A 19,048-nucleotide genomic window follows, 5' to 3' on the forward strand; every position below is an offset into this window, starting at 1 on the left:
ACAGGAAAAATTGAAAAAGCTCATTCAAAGTATTTTAAAGTACTGTACCAAAGTGACAATATTCCGACATTGGTCACTACGTGTTAAATGTCGTGCATGTCACGTCCTTCAAATTTCACTAAAAAGTCAATTTCAGGAAAAATATTGAATATCGAAAAGGATGGTGCTATTTTTTTGGCCAGAAGTTGTAAATCAGTAAAATAAGTAACCATTGGCGTAAGAGTCGATGTCCGGTTCGACACAGGACCATAAATGGTTGAACAGTTTTGAATGATGAATTGCATTGTGTTTGATAATGATCCTTGAAGATCCTAAGTATGGTTGAACTGTTTCCATCAACCCTCTTACGCTCCTCAGATGAAAATTTGCCGATTTTTAAACACTACAGAATTTTTCGTTCTATGATTGATTCTATTAAATAACAAAACGAAAGTAGCTTTTTGAGGAGCGTTTTCGGGGTTAGAGGAGAGCCTAATCCTGCAATGCGGTACCATATTTTTTCAAAATAAAGTGCGTTAAACTAACCTTTAAAAATTCCATAAAAATTGACTGGAAGTTAGTCTAATAGAAATTACAAACTGAATTTAAAGAAAATTTTGCGTGGGTCGTGGAAGACCCAGGGTACCATTTCAGGGTTAAACAATTGCAGAAACCTTTTCATCGAGAGTGTGCTTCGACCAAGATAGCTTCGGTATAGAATTTCCCCGCTTTCTTGTGCGCTGTACCCGCAGACCTGGACGAAACTAAAAAACAAAGAAATTACTATTAATCCTAAGAGCGTGTGGTCCTTAAAAAAAAAAAATATCGGTGAACGAAAATGTCACTCTGGACCTGTCCAGCTCTGCAAAAAATCGCAACATCTATTTATTCACGACGCAGCTAAAGCTAAGGATAAACCTGCAATGTCAATGTACACAATCATCCTACTCAATCAAAATGATCGAATCGTCGTTCGAAGATCCAAGCAGCATTTCGTCTCCTGTACGTTGATTGTTTAAGATCCGTTAAGCGTTACACGTCTAACCGCGAGCGAGTGCAGAATTTTCTCTGCGTTTCTGTCTTATAAGCCTCTTTATAGAACCATGTTGAACTTATGTTTGACACTTTATCAAATAAATGTTCTTCAAAAAAAAAAAAAAGTAATAAGAAAATGTAGATCGAGGAGAATTTATTTGTACCTGTGAAGATTTTGGATTTTGTTTTCTGGCGAACGGGGAAAGTAGGTTTGGAAATTGGTTCGACGGTGCCGAGAATCGCTGAAAGCGAGACGATAAATCGCACGGGAGCATCATCAATCAGATACGCCCCCTTTCGATTATGATTACTGCTTAGTTCTCGATCTGTTCTCGAGCTGCTCGTTTCCTGCTCTCTTTCCTGAACCGTCGATTTGTTTTTCGTTACGCTCCGAATTGGTAGTCGAAGCTGCAAAATATTCAAGGTCGAGCAACCTGAAGTGATATTTCAAATTCGAAGTTCTCGGGAACATTAATTAAATTCAAGTGAACCCCCGAAGCAACGTGAAGCTTTCCAAATTGCAGTTCGAAGATAAATGGTTTCAACAAGAGATTTTTCATTTTCAGAAATTTTTTCAAATTAATTCCGGGAAACTTCGATCAATCCACGCGAACGGTTCACTCAATTTTCTAATTTTAGTTCCACGTGGTAACCAATTTTTCATTCTCAATCGCGTGTGGTTTAATTGAATTTTTTTTTAGATTAATAAATTGTGTGAAATTTCGAGCGAACAGTTTTAGCTTTGATTAAACGTAACCTTCCTACATTTCAGTGCAGAGATAAATGGGTTTGATAAAAGAATTTTTCGTCATCAGTTACGCGAACTTTGAAATTTAATATTTCGATTAAATAAATTGTTTAAAGATTAGAGACATTCTTCGAGCAACTTATCAAAATTCCAGTGATGTTGAATAGTGAATTGTAACATTTATTGAACGGAAAGTATGAAGCTTGCAGTTTGAAGGTAAAGGAATTTACTAAAGGAAAACGTATAAGACCGTATCAAAAGACTTCTCTTTGCGAAGAAAGCTCGCGTAAAGATTCTCAAGAGAAACTTGCGCGTCTAAAGTTAAAGAGGAAATTTCGAAAATTTCCAGTGAACAATTAGCAACAACTCGAACAGACTTACCAGTAAAAAGTTCAATCTTCAATATGAAGGGAGCTATTTTCCTGTGAAGAAATTTTAATCGATTGGCTGCAAAAAATTTTTATTAAAAATGAGAAACCAACTTGGTCAAGGAATATTGATTGTGCTTGTGATAAGAGTAAGCTTTGGGGTGGAAAAGACATGGTTGCCGGACGTGGAATGGCAAACAGCGAAGAATTGGGTGGAAAACAAGATACCGGAAGTTGACAGTCACGTGATCTTCCCGTTGGAGACCAGACACGCTGTAGGAATGGCGAAATCTGGTGACGCAAACCTTGCCGGGATCGATCTGGCTAGATCTGGATCTTTGGTTCTGCCTAGGGATGGCAAACTGCATGTATGCATCCGTTGTTTCATTAAATACCACTGTCATTAATTAATTAGGTATTTTTACATTTATTAATTGGGTATTCTTAATATTTACTCAGCTTTATTAGAATTCTCAATTTTATTATTATTACGATTACTCTTTTTATTACAACCATTTAACGCGACATACACAATTTTTGTAATTTTTTTTCGGGGCATTCTATATAATTTTTCAAATAAAAATCGGATGTAGAATAACGTTGACGGAACGTCGCCCGGAAAAAGCATTTCGATATTTAATTAAGGGCAACGCGTGCATGAAAACTGTTTTCTCTATAATTGAAATGACATTGACATTTTGATTCGTTCCCCGGCATTCTTTGACGTTAAGCTGCAAATGTGAAATGTCGTTCTCCATTGTAAATAGTCCCGGATTAGTTTCGACGAGGATTAGTTTTTCATTCTCGTCGGGGACAAAAGGGGAAAAGATGGAGTTGTCGCGATACTTTTTCAACTCGCAACAGATTACTCCGAAGATTGAATCAACATTCTGCAGCTGCATACTATTACCGAGGCTGCGCGAGATGCAATCAGAAACGCACTCGTGAATCCGGTGCCTCGGTATTGGAAGAACTTTAATTATTTAACCGTGGGGGAACGTGACGCGATACAGAGAGAAATTAAAAGTTTCTTCTCTCGACATCTTTCCAATGAACTTCCGAAGAATGAAAAATACGTTCAACGGTCTCATTTTCGCAATTACTTTGACAAATGTACGAGAAGGTGGCCGTTTGAAGTCTTCAGACAACCTAGACGCTGAAACAGTAATTTGTTGGAAAGGAACAGAAGATATTATCAAATAACGTTATTGATCCATGGTTTTGTCTCTGGAGTAGGTACTGTTACATCAAAAACCACTGACGTCAATGCGCCATGACGCCAGTATGAAAACGTCATTTCCTTCTGCCCACTGTATACTCGAAATTTACGTGAAATTATGTTTCGTAAAGTATTACGATTTTATACCAATACTCGCAGATTTCTACATGAAACCTTTGTTTATAGATAAGGCAAGGTGTTGTTGAAATTTTTGGCAGAAATAGCAACAATTTAAACAGCAACAATGTAAAAATACGTCTTGGGCTTCAAAATTTCAGAAATTCAAGGATGACTTTAGAAAATTCTTAGACTGTGTATTATTAGTAGAAACTGATTAGTATACAAATTATTTGGTTTTTACAGTCTTTTCAGTTCTGGGACTTTTATCGGGTAGATTTTTTAATTCTTTGGACGTTTTTAATCGATTGCGCAGTTCAGAATTTTTTATGGTTGCAGTTAAAGGATGTAGGTACATCCCCGAAAAAGGTCAGTCAATGGTCGAAACAGGGCAACTTGTTCTGGGCAGACCCTGCAAACTGGAAGGGCAGTTCAGAAGCTGCTCCTCATCTCGAGCAGGTACCTTGTCGTCAAGATGACATAATTCTGCCAAGTAAACAGCGCACCCTCAGCATTTTCTTGCCAATGAAGAAGATCCAGGTGAGATCTATCAAACTGGCAGGCGAAAAATATTCATTGGGAGCATGGCAGTGGATGCAGATGGAGGACAGGAGGGAGTTTGCTAAAGGAATATTCACTGTGGCGTAATTACTATTCTTAAAATTAGAAATGTTTCATTTGGCTTCGTGTACACCGATACAAAAATTCATTTATTATATTCAGATATGCGGATTATAGTTGTGAGAAGTGTCCGTGCCAGGATGATCCGAATGGATACTATTTGGAGGAGATTTGCGCGATTGAGAGGCCTAAATGCGGGTTCACTCAATGCGAATTTCCATTGAAAGTAAGTTTATTTTTCAATATTGACAACAGTACACTTAACACTTAGAATCACAAAATATAAAATCCTTTTTATATTTTAGGTATAAATAGCTGTTAGCTCTACCTTGTATGTTTTTTTCAAAATTTTAGGTCAGTTATTAAGAACAGCGAAAAATAATTTATTTTTAGGGGGTGGTCGAAGTCTCGGTAAAATGAAATCCTCTAATTTAAAAGCTTTTATCTCGACCATTCTTTAAGATGTCCGAACGAACCAAAAAGCAAGTGATAACTGTACATTATCACTACCTCGTATATTTTTTTCAAAATTTTAGGTCAGTTATTAAGAACACCAAAAAATAATTTATTTTTGAGGGGTGGTCGAAGTCTCGGTAAAATGAAACCCTGCGACTTCAAAGGTTCATTTCTCGACTATTATTTAACATATGCAAACGAATCAAAAAGCGAACAGTGAGCACACGTTAGCTCTACCTCGCGCAATTTTTTCAAAATTTTGCAGTGCTCGTAAAGGAAAGAAAAAATTAATTTTCAAAGCAGTGGCTATTTGGCATTCGAGAATGTTTCAAGGTACCTATTAAAATTGGGATTCGTTTTGAAAAATGTTTCAGATAGAAGGCCACTGTTGCCTATACTGTGGCGGACGTTTCTCTTTGTCTGGCGAATCCTCTTTGCCATTGGTCCGAGCAGCTGCGAGCGAGGCTCTCGAGGAATACTCCGAAAGGGTTGCGTGGCATATCAGACGTGGCTCGGACGGTGCTATCGACGTGCTGATAAAGGAAAAGGCTGATTATTCCAGAATCGATACTTTGTTAGCGATGAACAACATGGAGAAAACTTTGCTAAGTAAAATTCCTTTCCTATGAACAATCTCTTCGAAACAATGTTGCGCAACCTTCTTTGGCTTCTTTGATCAACTCTTCCAGTTTAACTTCTTTCTTACTTTTACTTATTGATATAAAATCAAAATTTAAGATTTAAGACGAAATTTTTTTAATAATATTTTCTTTTTAAAAATTATAATAATTTAAGAATATTAAACGTGACAGTCCGTATGTATGTAAATGGTTTAATGCGAGGTGGAACACGAGCCTCGTTCAACAGGTTAATTCTTTGCAGTTCAGACGTTATCGGATTTAATACTTTTACATAACAGTCATCAATTTACGTAACACCTTCCAAGTTATCCTCCATGTATATTCATGCTACGATCCATTAATACAGATTGTGAATCATCCTCACAATGAAGTTACGGAAAATAACGTGTTGAAGTAATAATAATGGAAATTATTGTGTTTTCCAAAAAACAGAAGAATGATTCTGCTCTTGCGAACGCAAACAGTAATTTATTTAAAAATTGGTCGGTTTAATGCAGATATTTGTTTCTGAAATAGGTATGAACATCGAGGTGCTGACCACCGAATTGTCGGGCGTCCCTTTGCGAGATCATCGAGTAGCTGCGACGCTTATACCGCTTTTCGTGACGCCATTGATCGTTTTGATACTGTTCTTCGTTGCCTCTGTTTATGTCGGATATTCTTACAGATAGTAAGTACAATTATTCGTTAAGTAATACTTGAAAATTTATTTATTCGTGATTATGCGATAAGAAATGATTTGGAAATTATTTGGAAATTATTTGGTCCAAAGTGACCTTCACCTGATTTTGACCGGAGACGGCTCGTTCGATAACTTACCAAGACAGAACCCTTTCTACCAAGTTTCAGCCCTTTAGCTCGTCCGTAAGGGTAGTTATGGTGACCGAAGGAAAATCCAGTTCTTGCCCCATTTTCCCCATTTAATCGCATCTGAAAATTCTTTAAAAAATCTGACACATTCAGCATACCGAACCACATATTCGAGAATTTTTTCCGATTTTTTAGTTGGAAACTCTGGCTGTAAAAAATGAGAAACTGGAAGAAAATTGGGAAAAATAGAGATTTCATATTGAAGCTTAAGAGCGACCAACCTGGAAATTAATTTAGTTAAAAATAAGAATTTACGCATAGACGAATATTCGTTTTGCAAAATTTTATGGTCAAAGAAAATCATTTTTGTACGTTTTCAATGCAAATGACGGTTAGGAAGTGAACGATTACCAAATGATTTTTAATAGAATATTAACAGGCCCCAAGGAAATAAAACGCTCGGAATCCTCGGGAGAGAAGTTAATTTCACAGATTTCCGGCCTGTTGGATACAAGGGTATCCAAACGGAGAACGGAGAGGGAGTAGAGTACGAGAAAACTGCTTGCAAACTGCGCCCCGTGTTTCATATTCCGCGTGATTACTTTTTTCCCCATCGTGGCCTCATTTTTCCATCTCTATCTATTTCCGTCCCCGCCGGATGTCCATCGACAACCATATGGCAATTGAATATTAGGATAGCAGTGTCCGGACTTGCGAAAAAATTGCGATTTTTCCCAAGTGTCTCCGTTAATTCCATCTATGACGTTCCCGTGGGAAAATTTTTATCGATCACAATTTTATGAATAATTTACCCGTGAATTCAATATTTATTATCGGAGCTCCTTCCAGAATAAAATCCCGAACTAATCACAGAAACATGGGAGTTACTATGATAGAAAATAGAGTTCAATCAGGATATTAATTTTTACAAAATTAAAAGAAATAAATAAGATTTTTTTGCATATAATTTTATACAGAAATATAACTAGACATCGGTGGTTCGGATAATTAAGGTTAGCTGTGCTTGGGAAAGGGTGGAAGATTTTATTCAATGTTTCCCAATATTGCATAAATGTTACACAGTTTTACCAATTGCAGGACTACTCTTTTGTCGCGTACTTTGCCGAGCTGGTTTCAGTATAATGTAATTATTCAATTTCTTCGAGCTCCCGCTTTCAGGATAATGAAACGACACACGCGGTACTGGGTTTCGCGAACAGTACGGTTGTTTTGGATTCCGGAAAACTGGTCGGTGCTTACGGCATTGCAGCTGCACTGAAATGCACCGATATTGGGCAAGGGGGGAACTGCGGAACGTCGAACTGCAGGAAGTTCCTTTTCCGGCCATTTGCCTCCGACACGGGGGATGTGTATCGGGATAAAGGGTTGAAAGTGCAAAGTTGGATACCGATACACACGCTGCACGGGTAGAATGAAAAACGGAATAAAAAACACGCGAGAAAAAAAAATGAACTTTCGAAGCAACAGGTTCGAATCGGATGGGACAGCAATAAAAATACAGTGTCGGAGCAGTCACTTTCACTTCGAGTGCCTGTCATTTAGGATCAATAGTTACTATCGAACTGTCAATTTTATGCATTCATAAGAAAAATTAGTGTGCGAGATATAAAACAGCGAGAACGTTTAAGCATTCTGATCTTCCAATTTTTAGAAATTTTTTCACATAAGTTACCCAACCTTTTGCATCGGTAATTTTGCACACGCGTGTATTGCTGTCTGAAGTACATGCATCATTTTTGAAAAGTGAAAATAATCAAAATTACACGAGTTATACAATTTTTGCATCGAGTATGTTTTGTTGAGAAACGCAGACGTCAGAATTCCGTGTTTCTGATTCTTTGAAATTGAGTGTTTCCAATTTCTGAAAATATGATCGCCCTAATTAGCGAGTTCCGAGACAAGAGAATGATTCAATTTGCGAACACACCGGTGGCGATGGCCGGGTATCCAGCGAGCGCGGCCTCATTTAGTATTCGCCAGTTTACACGCGGCAGTTTCTTCGGCATTGCGTTACCCGGCAACCCTTTCGTTCGCTGCTGGCAGCGTTTAATTGACCTGGCCTGCCCAATCAACCCGTGCAGTTTATTATCTCGCTCGCGGAATTTCGCGATTTTCCGCGGGGAAATCTGAAAGAAGTACAGTGACGTAAAGGCTATGAAAATTCCGGAATGATTAATGCTCCGCGTTTTAATTCCGAAGGTCTGCTTCCGACACGAAGCTCGCTTTCGATGCTGACAGAGACGAGGATTAACGTAGTCTTGGATGATTTTTAATTAGAAATAATTTCTCCGTTGGATGCAATGGCACTGTGCGTGACCTTATTACGAATTTCACTTTTCCAGCATAATTGGAAGCTGCGGCGAAATTTTCTTCTTGATCCGTGACGGAATTCGAGCGGACAAGACCACCGACGGTAGAAAACCGTTCAGTTTCGCTCGTTTCGAGAACGTTTTGGACGGCAACGTGCAAATCGCGGACGTGGCCGGTGGCAGCGTGCAAACACCCGGGAATGAAGCGGACGGGGCCGAGGAAACTTCCGGCGGACAGTTCGAAAATCCTTTGTACAGGTCGAAGAGAAAACGGAAAGAGGAAGTGCTGGACATGAACTCGCCTCTCAGCATGTCTACCCTGAAGGACAAAGTGGAGGACCGCATCGAGGAGGTCAATCTGGACATCGATCAGTGACAAATTCAACCATAACTTTCAATATTGCAAACATGCCACGACTAACCCTTAATATTCACACGGAAAATTAAATTCACAAAATTAGAGTGTTTTGCTGGCATCGAAAAGTAATATTATTAATCAGTATATTCATAATAAATCGATGAAACGTGCAGAAGTTTTGGTAAAATAATTTACTTGTGAACATAGGTCCCTTAGAACATAGTCCTTGAAGTCCTCGGTGGAGGGGATAGGCGAACTGACTAAAATCGTGTAGCTCCGTTCGGCTTAGATCGAGGCATTACTGTACTTAGGAACAGAGAAACTTGCCTCTCGGAAAGCACACCTGAAACAAAAGACGCAAACGTGTCGCTAGATTAATTTCTATTGTTGTAACGAACGTTTACCTTTAGATGATTGTCCCGTAGCACTGTGTAATCGTTTTGACGTTAATCGTAGCGGAGGAATACAAATTTCGAGTGGAACAAGGTATTCTTCAGATCGTTGGAAAGCACATTACTCGTGAAACACGATAGCACACTCGAGACTACGGCATTGCGAGAACTGAAATTGATAGGTCCTAAAGTATCAAACGAGGCCTGGGAAATGACAAGGAGCCAGAAGGACGTCGTTCAGGATGCTCGCTGGCCCCTTAATAGGTTCTCCGCGTAATTAAACCGTGAATCTTCTCTCCGTTCACATCGATTCCATCTCCGTGGGCTATCAGATCGAGCCGGCCGGCCAGGAAACTCGATACGAACACGGATAGCTGGACAAGTATTGGTTAAAACAATGGCCAATTTTCCGCGTTAATTCCATCGACGCTCGAAAATAACTTCGAGTCGTCAAATAATTAATGGTTACTCCCTCCGAGGAACGGAACAGCCCAACGGAAAATCGGTTTTACAATAAAGCCAATTAAATCAGAGAAACTCTCAAATCCTTCAAATAATGTTTACTTTGTTAACCCACTTTCATACATTTTTATCTTAACGCTGTTAATATAATTTTTAAGGGTGTGATCAAGATAGGACTTGAAAATTTTCATTTGAAAAATAATACCAAGAGAAACTGATGTAGGTTCTAGAGGGTTGTTGATTCATGATAAAAATTGCTGTTGTTGTTACACCATTTTTTAAGAAATTGTTAACTGTAAATCAGAATCGTTTACAAATTTTTTTAAATAGCCACTGGTCGAATAGCCGATTTTTGAACGAAATTCTGTTCCGACCTTCTCTAACACATTTTCTCGCGTATCTATTAAATAAAATATTATTGCACAATGTGATTCTATATTTTTAATTTGGCCGAGTACTATCTTAGCGTAAAACAAATTTTGTACTCGGTTGTAAGTCAATCTGCAGATACTTTTGTGATATTTGTGTGCGTGCGTGTACTGTGTAAAAAAAAGACCCAGTGTACTTCGCAATGGAAATTAATTTTTAAATAATTGTAGAGTTCAGGTAGAGACAAATTGTAGAGTAAAGGAACAAGTGAATTTGTTTGAAACAGAAACGTTGGTTAGAAAACGTGGAGAAAATTGTGCAAAAATTTTGGAAGAAATATGTTCCGTAGGAGGGGGTGGGAGGGGGGATGTGAACAAGTGTCAGGAGTATAGGGGACGCTAAAATATAAATAAAATGGAGTATACACGAGAGGAGAATTCAAGTCACATGTGTTTATTCCTCGACATACAACGTTCGAACCGCGCGCGAGGCCACGTGGCCCCCGCCATCGCGTAGACACTTACGCGTAGCAGATAATAGGATAAACCGTCGCACAACTACAAACACGTATACGGAATACACAGAAAAGACTGTTGCGGGGACGAACATAAGAAAGAAGATGGGTTTCGAATGATCATTTTTGTCCTGTCTTACTTTCGTCGCGATTAAAACGAACTCGCACACACACAGACACACACACGCGCGCACACGAATTTCCTATCGTGTAACCGTTCTTCTTCGGTGTATACATATATTATCTGTTTATATAGAAACATCTTATGTATACATATATGTATATGTATATATATATTTATCTCTCTTTCTCTCTTTATATATATATAACCATTTATATAAAGCTTTATTAATAGAATATATTAAACTCTCTCTCTCTTTCTCGCTTTCTCTCGTTCTCTCTCTTTCGCACGTTTACACTGTTCTCGGTGAAATTGCGTAGATTGGCATTTTTGTACAGAAATACGATCCTCTGATTATGTTAGGCGATCATGGACGAGCGAAGCTTCTTCGGGCGAATCTTTAAACCGGAAGTGGAGTGGAAGATACAACAAATTTGGGCAAGTCTCAATAAATTGTAACAGTTTATCGAGGTCAAATCTCGAAATTATGGGGGTCTAATTTTATCCTCTGCTGCTACCCCTAACGGACCATACTCGATTAGAATTGTAAATATGGTTATTGGAAGAGTTATTTAAGTGTCGATTAACACTAGGTTGGCGGAGCACCAAATCTGACTGTTTTAAAAATTTGTAAATTCCAAAAATAAAAATTACGGACACCTCTAACGCCCAATTAAACCGCGCTATTAACAGCAACCGACAGGGTTAACCGCCGATTATGTCAGCCGGCTCCGTCCCCTTTAAGCTCGTCTGCGTGACAATACCTACTCCGTTACCTCCGCTTTAACGGTATTTGGAGCACAGAATTCGAGGAAGTGTCAGTCCCCATGTACAATCACGACGACACAACCAAATACTGATTCAGCATTGTCTGTCCCGCTCATGTTGCCCTAACTTGCTCGTGAGTACGCTCTGTGCCCGCGTGTACTATAAACGACATAGCGAGACACAGCGTAATTTACATCTCTTCAAAACTGAATAAAGTAACCTGTGAATGAACACCTCTCCAGTGAATGAACACAATTCGCATTAAACATGATACACGGGTATTCAGAGAGTCCATGGGACAAATTGTTTAAATATTTCGTCCGAATTGCATTATCAGAATTGTGTTCTGAGATGTAAGATCTCAACAATGACACTTCCAACAGAAACAGCAGACGGGAAATTGAATACGGATTTGCGAATGCTAATATCAACAGATGCACGGCTTAAGTGTCCATTTACAGAACAAATCACCTATCTCGGAAACGAGTGGTCGTACGGGGACAAACGTGATTCCGTTCTGTTTGCTTTCTCCTATTGCCCAGCCTCCTAGTGATCGCGTCAATTTTCGAATAATGACTTTTTAATTAGATCACCCGCGACCACGATTTGTCGCCTGGTGCCGCAATTGGTCCTCGAGTTCCAACGTCCAATAAACTCGATAACTCGATTGGACCGTCCAATCCAAACCATCCCGAACCAATTGCAGCGGCAACCGCGATCGAGGGATCAACGAGAAGCCAGAAGGGAAATTTTCCGCCGGGAATCACGCCCCGACAACGATCGAACACGTGACACGGCTCGTACGAAGAGCTTCGCTCGTGATATCCGTCCCGGGACGTCGTCGGGTTATCCGACATCATCGAACCGACGATCGCCGCACGTTTCGAGGATCAACGATGGAATGGGAGGCGCGCAAACGCGATTCCGCCAACTGGTCCCTGCGGTTTCCGGAAAAGAATTCTCGCCCCGATGTTTCGACGAATCGTCGTGATCCCCTGGTACCGAACACGGTAATGCCTCGATACATGTCCAGAGAGATGTATACCATATCTGGAGAAATTTGATTGTACCCCGAAAGCTCGATCTCTGAGCAATATACAACAGAACTATGTATATCGGTGAAACTTGATTTTAATTATTTTCTAATGAAATTTTTGCTGGGGTGTTTGCGACATTTATCTTGTACTAAACTATTCTACAGTATCGTGGATTAAACGAGTAACTACCATGCAAATTGTATCTTGTCTGGTGTCGTTTCAGTTGGAAAAGTGTCGCGAATAGGTTGGTTAGAATTTCCTAAAAAAATAATTGAAAAGTTAAAAAATCTAAAAAAATAATTTGTGGGTTTGCCACTGCATTAATTATAACCTCCCGGCCTTGAAACCTGAAACATGTATCGAGGACATTACTGTAGTGGTAACGTGACGCTGTCGATCAGTTCTGCTTTATCAGGGACTTACTCGAAAAAGCTCGGGCTCCCAAAAATCCTACGTTCCACAAAAATATTTTTAATTCTTATCATGATTCGTTTCCGACGCTTAGTGCCTAATAAGCGTCTATTCGAGACAGCCTCTTCCTCAAATCTTTCGCCGATGCTTCTTACACTCTAACTCGAACGGATCGTGCGACCGCGATCCACGGCTTTCAGGTTCGCCGGTGTCGATCCGTGGATCGCCAAAAAGTTCGATCGCAGAACAAGACGAAGCGTAATTCGAGAAACAGATTCTTCGGCAAAAACTGAGTCGACCTCGCGGAACAATCTTTTTTTTCCGCAATGCGCTTCGCTCGAGAGAAATTCGACTCTAGAAATTAGGAGCGCGTCTGACAAGATGGCGGACGATGAAGAGCAACCTCGATCTCGCTTTTCGAAAAGACGAACATTCTCGCGAGGACGCTGCACACGGTGAACCTAATTTTTCACGGTGAATTACGCCGCATGCTCCGTTTTGGAAAATCGCGATTAAAAAAGAAGTAATCCTAGTGAAATAAGAAAAGAAAGAAAGGTCGAAGCAGCCTGGGGGCCACTGAAGTGAGAGACTACGGATCTTTATGCGTTATGGCTTAGAAAATTGTTTGAAAGTTCTAGTATATAAAATTAAATAGAATTCAGTACAATTTTCATTGGTTTTTTATTTATTTTGGATCTACAAAAGCTGTTACCACTGAAAATATTGGTTCTCCGTCGGTGTCACTATGGAGACATTTAAAATAAACAATTACAATATGTAATGTCCAATAGCAACGACGACAGTATTATTTTTATCCATCTATCAGAGCAAATAATTTTCAATGGATTTGTTAATAGTTTCTTTTCCCACTTGAAAATTGAGAATTGCATAAACATCCGCAGTCGAGTGACAGTTGATTGCACGCTATCGTTAAAACCTTAATGGAAATAGTTCGAAGACACGGAAAACTAATAACGGTCGTCTTCCAAAAATACAATGTACAAATTTGCGGTGGTTGGTGCGAGTTATGTATATACCTAAAGTAACGTTATGGTTCGCGCAGACACGCGACTCTTCCGGAATTCGAACATGTTTTCCGGATTTCTCCACGTACCGTCCGAAGAAACCACACGGACTTCTGGACGAAATTCAACGGTCATAAATACTTCGACGATTAATATAATAGCATAAACTCTCTCCACGCTTTATCTATTTAACGTCTTCGTTATTCGATTCGAAGCGGTCGAACGTGTCCCTTGGCTTTTTGATTTTTTTTTCATTCCCGCCTGCCTCGCGTGCGAAATCACTTTCGGCTAGAAGAACTGTTCCTTGGGCGCGGGTCTTTGCTCGAATGGTTATGTCCGTTACAAGGAAATTATGCGAATACAAAGGCGACTCCTCTTTGCTGGCAAAGTTAGGGTTGAATTGCACCAGTTTCCTTGCTAATCTTTTTTGTGGTTAAACAAAATTCTCGAGGAACGAATAAATGCAATATTTTATGGAATTTAATACAATTTTTAGAGTTTCATCGTTCCTCTTTCTTGAACGTTGTTTATAAATATATTTCACTTGTGTAATTGTAAAGTATCAATATTCTCGACGTGTTTGTTGATACAGGGCGGTCTTTTCTAAATAAGGTCACCTAAATATCTCCTTGAATTAGAATGATGAGAAATGTTTGTTTCCTATAATGTACCAAGAATGTCTCTTTCCAAGGTCAATTTTTAAAAATCTCTAAGGTCATCGATTGTATACCATGCAGTTTTATGTATATTTTCTCATTACATCGTTCAAATAGTTGATACAAAACTATAATTTTTAGAGGTCGAGGTCATTTCAAGGTTATATCGACGTACATACATGTATGAACATATTTTTTGACGAGCTGTTCGATGCAATGAAAAATATATACATACAGAAGAACCTTGAAGCTAAATATTCAGAATAACATATATTATATTATTATATATTTTTACATGAAAATGTTTACTACATATGCATTTACAAAAATTCTGATTATCCATTAGGATCCACAGTCTCCCTTAAAAAAGGGACTGGAGAAATTGTTTAACCTCATAATAATTCAAAGTGACATTTAGATGACCTCCTTCAGATGACCAGACCGTGTATAAAAATTTAGAACGGTCGTCAAAGCACGAGGAAGCACCCGCACGATACCCTAGCACACTCAGCACACCAAATCGCAGCTGAAGTTCGACTCGCGCGTTCCCACAGTACAAAGAACCGCCGAAACCATCTAGAGAAGGCACTCCCGGTCAATGGACTCCTGAATTCCCCGCGATGGAACCGGGAAGACACTAAATCTTAGGTTAATTAAAAACTGTTCGTTGAACATCGATCCGAAATACTCGACCCGCCTCACATCTCTTCGCGAAGGAAGACTTCTCACAGGAATGTAAAGGGATTGCACGAGCTCCCTGGAAACAGGCTCCCCAACCTCTCTCATTGACTTAGAAGCTAAAAATCAACCAGGCCACCGAATCTGTCGATCCAGACAATCCGACCGGTTTTTTTTTCTTTTTGTTTTCCCTTTTCCTCGAGGGACCGTCCGAAGAAAATTGCACCGACAAGGTTCGACGATCACCTAACAACGACGGTCGATCAGGAACACTGCTAAGGGGGAGGGGGAACTACTTGGTCGCCAGTCTTCGAGTTACGGGACCCCTGACGAGCCCCGAAGTCTTCGTGGTACACGATCATTTTTTCTTGAGTGCACGCGGGGGGAACGGCGTTTAGGAGTTCTGCATCTGCAGCAGAGACTGCAGGCGCTGCAGCTCCTTCAGCAGCTCGCGATTCGTGTCCTCCAACGCGTTCAAACGATCCCTGTACGAAGAGTTCTCGTTCGTCAGCATTGTCACTCGTCGTTCTAGACCGTCCATGTACTCTTTCTTCTTCCGACGTGACTCTTGCGCGGATATCTGAAATCAGAATCGTTGGGTTGAGTTTGAGGATATTTGAGGTTTGAGATTGTTCGAGTTTGTGCTTTCTAATCCCAGATAACTAACAATCCGCTTTCGTAAAAATGACGATTGGATTTTCTTTGGTTTGCGGAGGGTCACTGGGTCATAAGTTTGAGGATGTTTGAGGTTCGAGGTTGTTTGAGTTTACGCTTTCTAATCCTAGATAACTAACAATCAGTTTTCGTAAAAATGACGATTGGATTTTCTTTGGTTTGCAGAGGGTCACTGGGTCATAAGTTTGAGGATGTTTGAGACACCATTTTATGGTTTTCAATCCCAGATAATTAACGATCAGCTTTTGAAATAATGACGATTGGAACGTTTGAATCTTGTGACGTTAGAAGATCCACCAGGTGTTTCAAAAAGTTGGTTTGACGTTGTTTGAGAATAGTAATTTTTGGCTATACAGAGCAACGTGTAAGAAAATTGTGGAACCGCACCTTGTTCTTGATTTTCCTCCGCACCTTCTTCAGCGACTTCTCCTCCTGCTTGGTCAGGGGCAATTTCGTAGGCACAGGGTATCCCTCGGCGATTAGGGTCCTCTTCTCTTCCTCGGTCAGCGTGAGAACTCCCGTCGAGCCTTTCTGCAAAATCGATTTCGCGTTACGTTAGAAGAAAGGAGGAATAGGATTGCGGCTTTGCGCGCGATGGTATAGACATAGTTGTGTTGTTTTGCTCACCGGCTGAGAGGAAATCAGGGGTGTATGGATCGGCTGTCTGGTGGGGTGCGTAGCGTTCGTCACGTACAGCCTGGGCGTCAGCAAGCCCCTGAGATTCTGTGCGTGCGTGGAGCTCTGGGAATCTCGGCGTTCCGGCGAGCAGGAAGCGGAAGCAGTGCCCTCGCTGTCGGAGCTTGCACTGCTGGGCGGCGTGGGCGGCAAGCCCTGCCTCGACGAGCGGGAATTCACCTCTTTAACGTCGCACGCCTCGGTGCTGTAGTCCTCCACCTCCATGCTCTGGGAAAAAATGAACGGGCGAAATGGTCGAGATTAAGTTTCCTGACTTTTGTTTGGGAAAATAGAAAGGTTTTCATCTTTTACTACGTCTCAGTAAAAACTCAATCTACTTTAAAATCGCAAAAGACCATATACAGTCTTCACTCGATATATGTCCCTGGGTAGACCCGTGTTGTGGACGTATATCGAATAAACACTGCAGAGAAAGATAATAATTTGTGCTGGCAGAAATTGACCTAATCAATTTGACCTCAAATTGACCTCAATCTGAAAACGCTGGTTTTTATTCGTGAAAATTGAGACACGTTCATTCTTTACCTACGTCTATGCAGAAGCTCGATCTATTTCTGTGATTCGCATAAACATCCGCAATGTTCTAAGAAAATTTGTTTGTACTGTTCGAACTTCGTCCGAGCATACCGTGGAAAGATCAAAAGTTGAGTCGTGTTTAAACAGTGAATCTAAACAGTCCGTATTCCATCTTTTTTACAGCGCTGCTTGTTGACTGTAAAGAGGTCGCGCGGTTGTAGTTTGTATATTCCAGCTACATAGCTGCTAGAGCGCTAAGAATAGTCTTTCGTGGAACCTTGGGATGCTGAGAATCCAGTATTGCTTGAGCGCTTCTTAACTGTGAGAATTTTCTCATGACTGTATCTTTACTGTAGAAACCTTTTGTTGACGAACAAATAATCTTTCATGAAATACAAATTAAAATATTAGAAACTCTTTAAAATAATCTCATAGAAAATATCCAATTAAACTTTTAATTTATGCCTATATTCTGCTCTTATTACAAGAAGACACGCCTCCTTCTAACCGTCCCGACTACCGCAGCTAATAGCGGGTTGCGACGTGGCAGAGGCGGGGCTTCCCCAGTCACGTGACCTCCGCGCAAGCGCACTGTTACTCCCGCTCAACTAACCTACATACCCCGTAACAGTTGTCGGATAGAAAATATTGTAGATTAAGATACGAGGGAAATTTGACGGTTACCTGATAATATTCTTCATCGTCCTCCTCGCTGTCGCTGGTCTGCGACATATGGTTCTTGGAGAAATGAAGACTCGGGGGGAACACCATGGTTATCGTGCTCTTGTCGTCGACTATCGTCGTCTGACAGGATTCCGAGGGACTACTGGGCGCGCTGAGCGGTTCCCCTTTGATCTCAACGCATTCCATTTCTTCAGGTACTAGGTTGTTGGTCCTCTTTAGGATTATGGTTGAGGTAGACGACACTGGCAGCGTCGACGACGACGACGACGGCGACGACGACAGCGGGTCGCGTCCTGTGCTGGTGTTCATCGTGATTACCGGGAAACACTCCTCCTCCATGTCTGTAATAAAATCATTCTCTGATTATCTTTGCTCTTATAATTCTTTTGTAATATCTGTAACAAGATTGTTATGTACTTATGTCACCATTTTTAAATACAGAAGAATATCAACGAAAATTCTTATTTCCCTTAAAAATCTGACGAAGCTTTTTCATTTTTCTTCGGGGTTGTCCTTGTTTATGAACAGTGCAAACAATTTTATAATATTTTAACTTGGCGTCTCTGCTTCAAGAAAAAGAATTTACAATTTTAACTAATGATCTTGCCATTACATTAATGTTTTGCTACTGTGCCAATTTTATTTTACTATGTCCTTCTGACATCAAGGGAGAAATTATGTCAGTGAAACGAGGAACGGTCGAGATTTGATAATTGCACACATATGTTTAAATTATCTCAAGGATTGTTTATAGTGCAACGATCCAATTTTTTTTATTAGCCTAGCAGCAATCTTTTTGTTCGAACGTCCTTTAGAACTCTCGTCAAGGAAATCACGAGACGACGGTAATCAGATCCAATCATTATGTGCTTCTGATACGCCGCGATCTAGACGGTACGGTGTCGTCTTCGGTGCTTAATGGATCAACGACGTCTGGCAGCAATAAATTAGCCGGCATTTATAGTAAAAATACGGTCCGTTAGTACGTCATCTTTCTCCGGGATTCTGTAATACTGTACACCGCGTTATTGAACAGTCTGACGCGGCAGTTTTTCAAGGATGAAAGTTTCTTGGTCGTTAATGTTTTTTAGTCAGTCAAGATCACTGAACAATATAAAAAACATAATTACACTACGAGAATAAAATTACATTGAAAATTCAGCTCGTAAGGTGAACGCAACGGTTCTCAAAGTTGAAAACCGTGAAACTCAAAATGCTGCCATTTTGTTAAATAATGAGATATTTTTGTTTGCTTCGTGCCGTGACTACATTCGTACTAATTAAAACGACACTTCATTTATTGATCCCAGAGCAATAGAACGGCTGGAATCCTGCCGGCCAATAAGACACTCCCTTTTTAAT

At 40.2% G+C, this 19,048-nt stretch overlaps 2 protein-coding genes across 5 annotated transcripts in view; one reads left to right on the plus strand and one right to left on the minus strand.

The window, feature by feature from the left end:
- Positions 1-1,371: 1,371 nt before the first annotated feature.
- LOC143354664 (protein amnionless) lies at positions 1,372-8,864 on the plus strand. 4 transcript variants are annotated; one of them, XM_076788923.1, is made up of 8 exons: positions 1,372-1,438; positions 1,581-1,662; positions 1,787-2,498; positions 3,806-4,110; positions 4,190-4,313; positions 4,918-5,152; positions 5,701-5,854; positions 8,358-8,864. In XM_076788923.1, exons 3-8 carry the CDS (start codon positions 2,232-2,234, stop codon positions 8,698-8,700), a joined length of 1,428 nt encoding a protein of 475 aa, XP_076645038.1. In that variant the 5' UTR covers positions 1,372-1,438; positions 1,581-1,662; positions 1,787-2,231; the 3' UTR covers positions 8,701-8,864. The 4 variants fall into 4 exon arrangements, with proteins under 4 accessions (XP_076645038.1, XP_076645040.1, XP_076645037.1 ...); XM_076788925.1 differs by having other exon boundaries at positions 1,372-1,978; positions 2,112-2,498; XM_076788922.1 differs by having other exon boundaries at positions 1,372-1,662.
- Positions 8,865-10,337: 1,473 nt separating this feature from the next.
- Creba (Cyclic-AMP response element binding protein A) overlaps positions 10,338-19,048 on the minus strand; it is a 36,262-nt gene continuing 27,551 nt past the window's right edge. The window contains exons 3-6 of the mRNA XM_076788583.1: positions 17,687-18,027; positions 16,418-16,693; positions 16,178-16,321; positions 10,338-15,695 (exon numbers count right to left, since the gene is read on the minus strand). Of these exons, the coding sequence (XP_076644698.1) occupies positions 15,510-15,695; positions 16,178-16,321; positions 16,418-16,693; positions 17,687-18,027 (947 nt within the window). The 3' untranslated portion in view covers positions 10,338-15,509. The remainder of the gene's footprint in view (positions 15,696-16,177; positions 16,322-16,417; positions 16,694-17,686; positions 18,028-19,048) is intronic.

Source organism: Halictus rubicundus, chromosome 5, assembly GCF_050948215.1.
Source record: "Halictus rubicundus isolate RS-2024b chromosome 5, iyHalRubi1_principal, whole genome shotgun sequence".
NCBI lineage: Eukaryota > Metazoa > Arthropoda > Insecta > Hymenoptera > Halictidae > Halictus > Halictus rubicundus.

Coding starts and splice junctions, on each gene's coding strand:
- LOC143354664 (XM_076788925.1), top strand. CDS start 2,232: ATGAGAAACCAACTTGGTCAAGGAATATTGATTGTGCTTGTGATAAGA. Junction 4,111..4,189: donor AAAGGAATATTCACTGTGGC/GTAATTACTATT, acceptor TATTATATTCAG/ATATGCGGATTATAGTTGTG. Junction 4,314..4,917: donor AATGCGAATTTCCATTGAAA/GTAAGTTTATTT, acceptor AAAATGTTTCAG/ATAGAAGGCCACTGTTGCCT.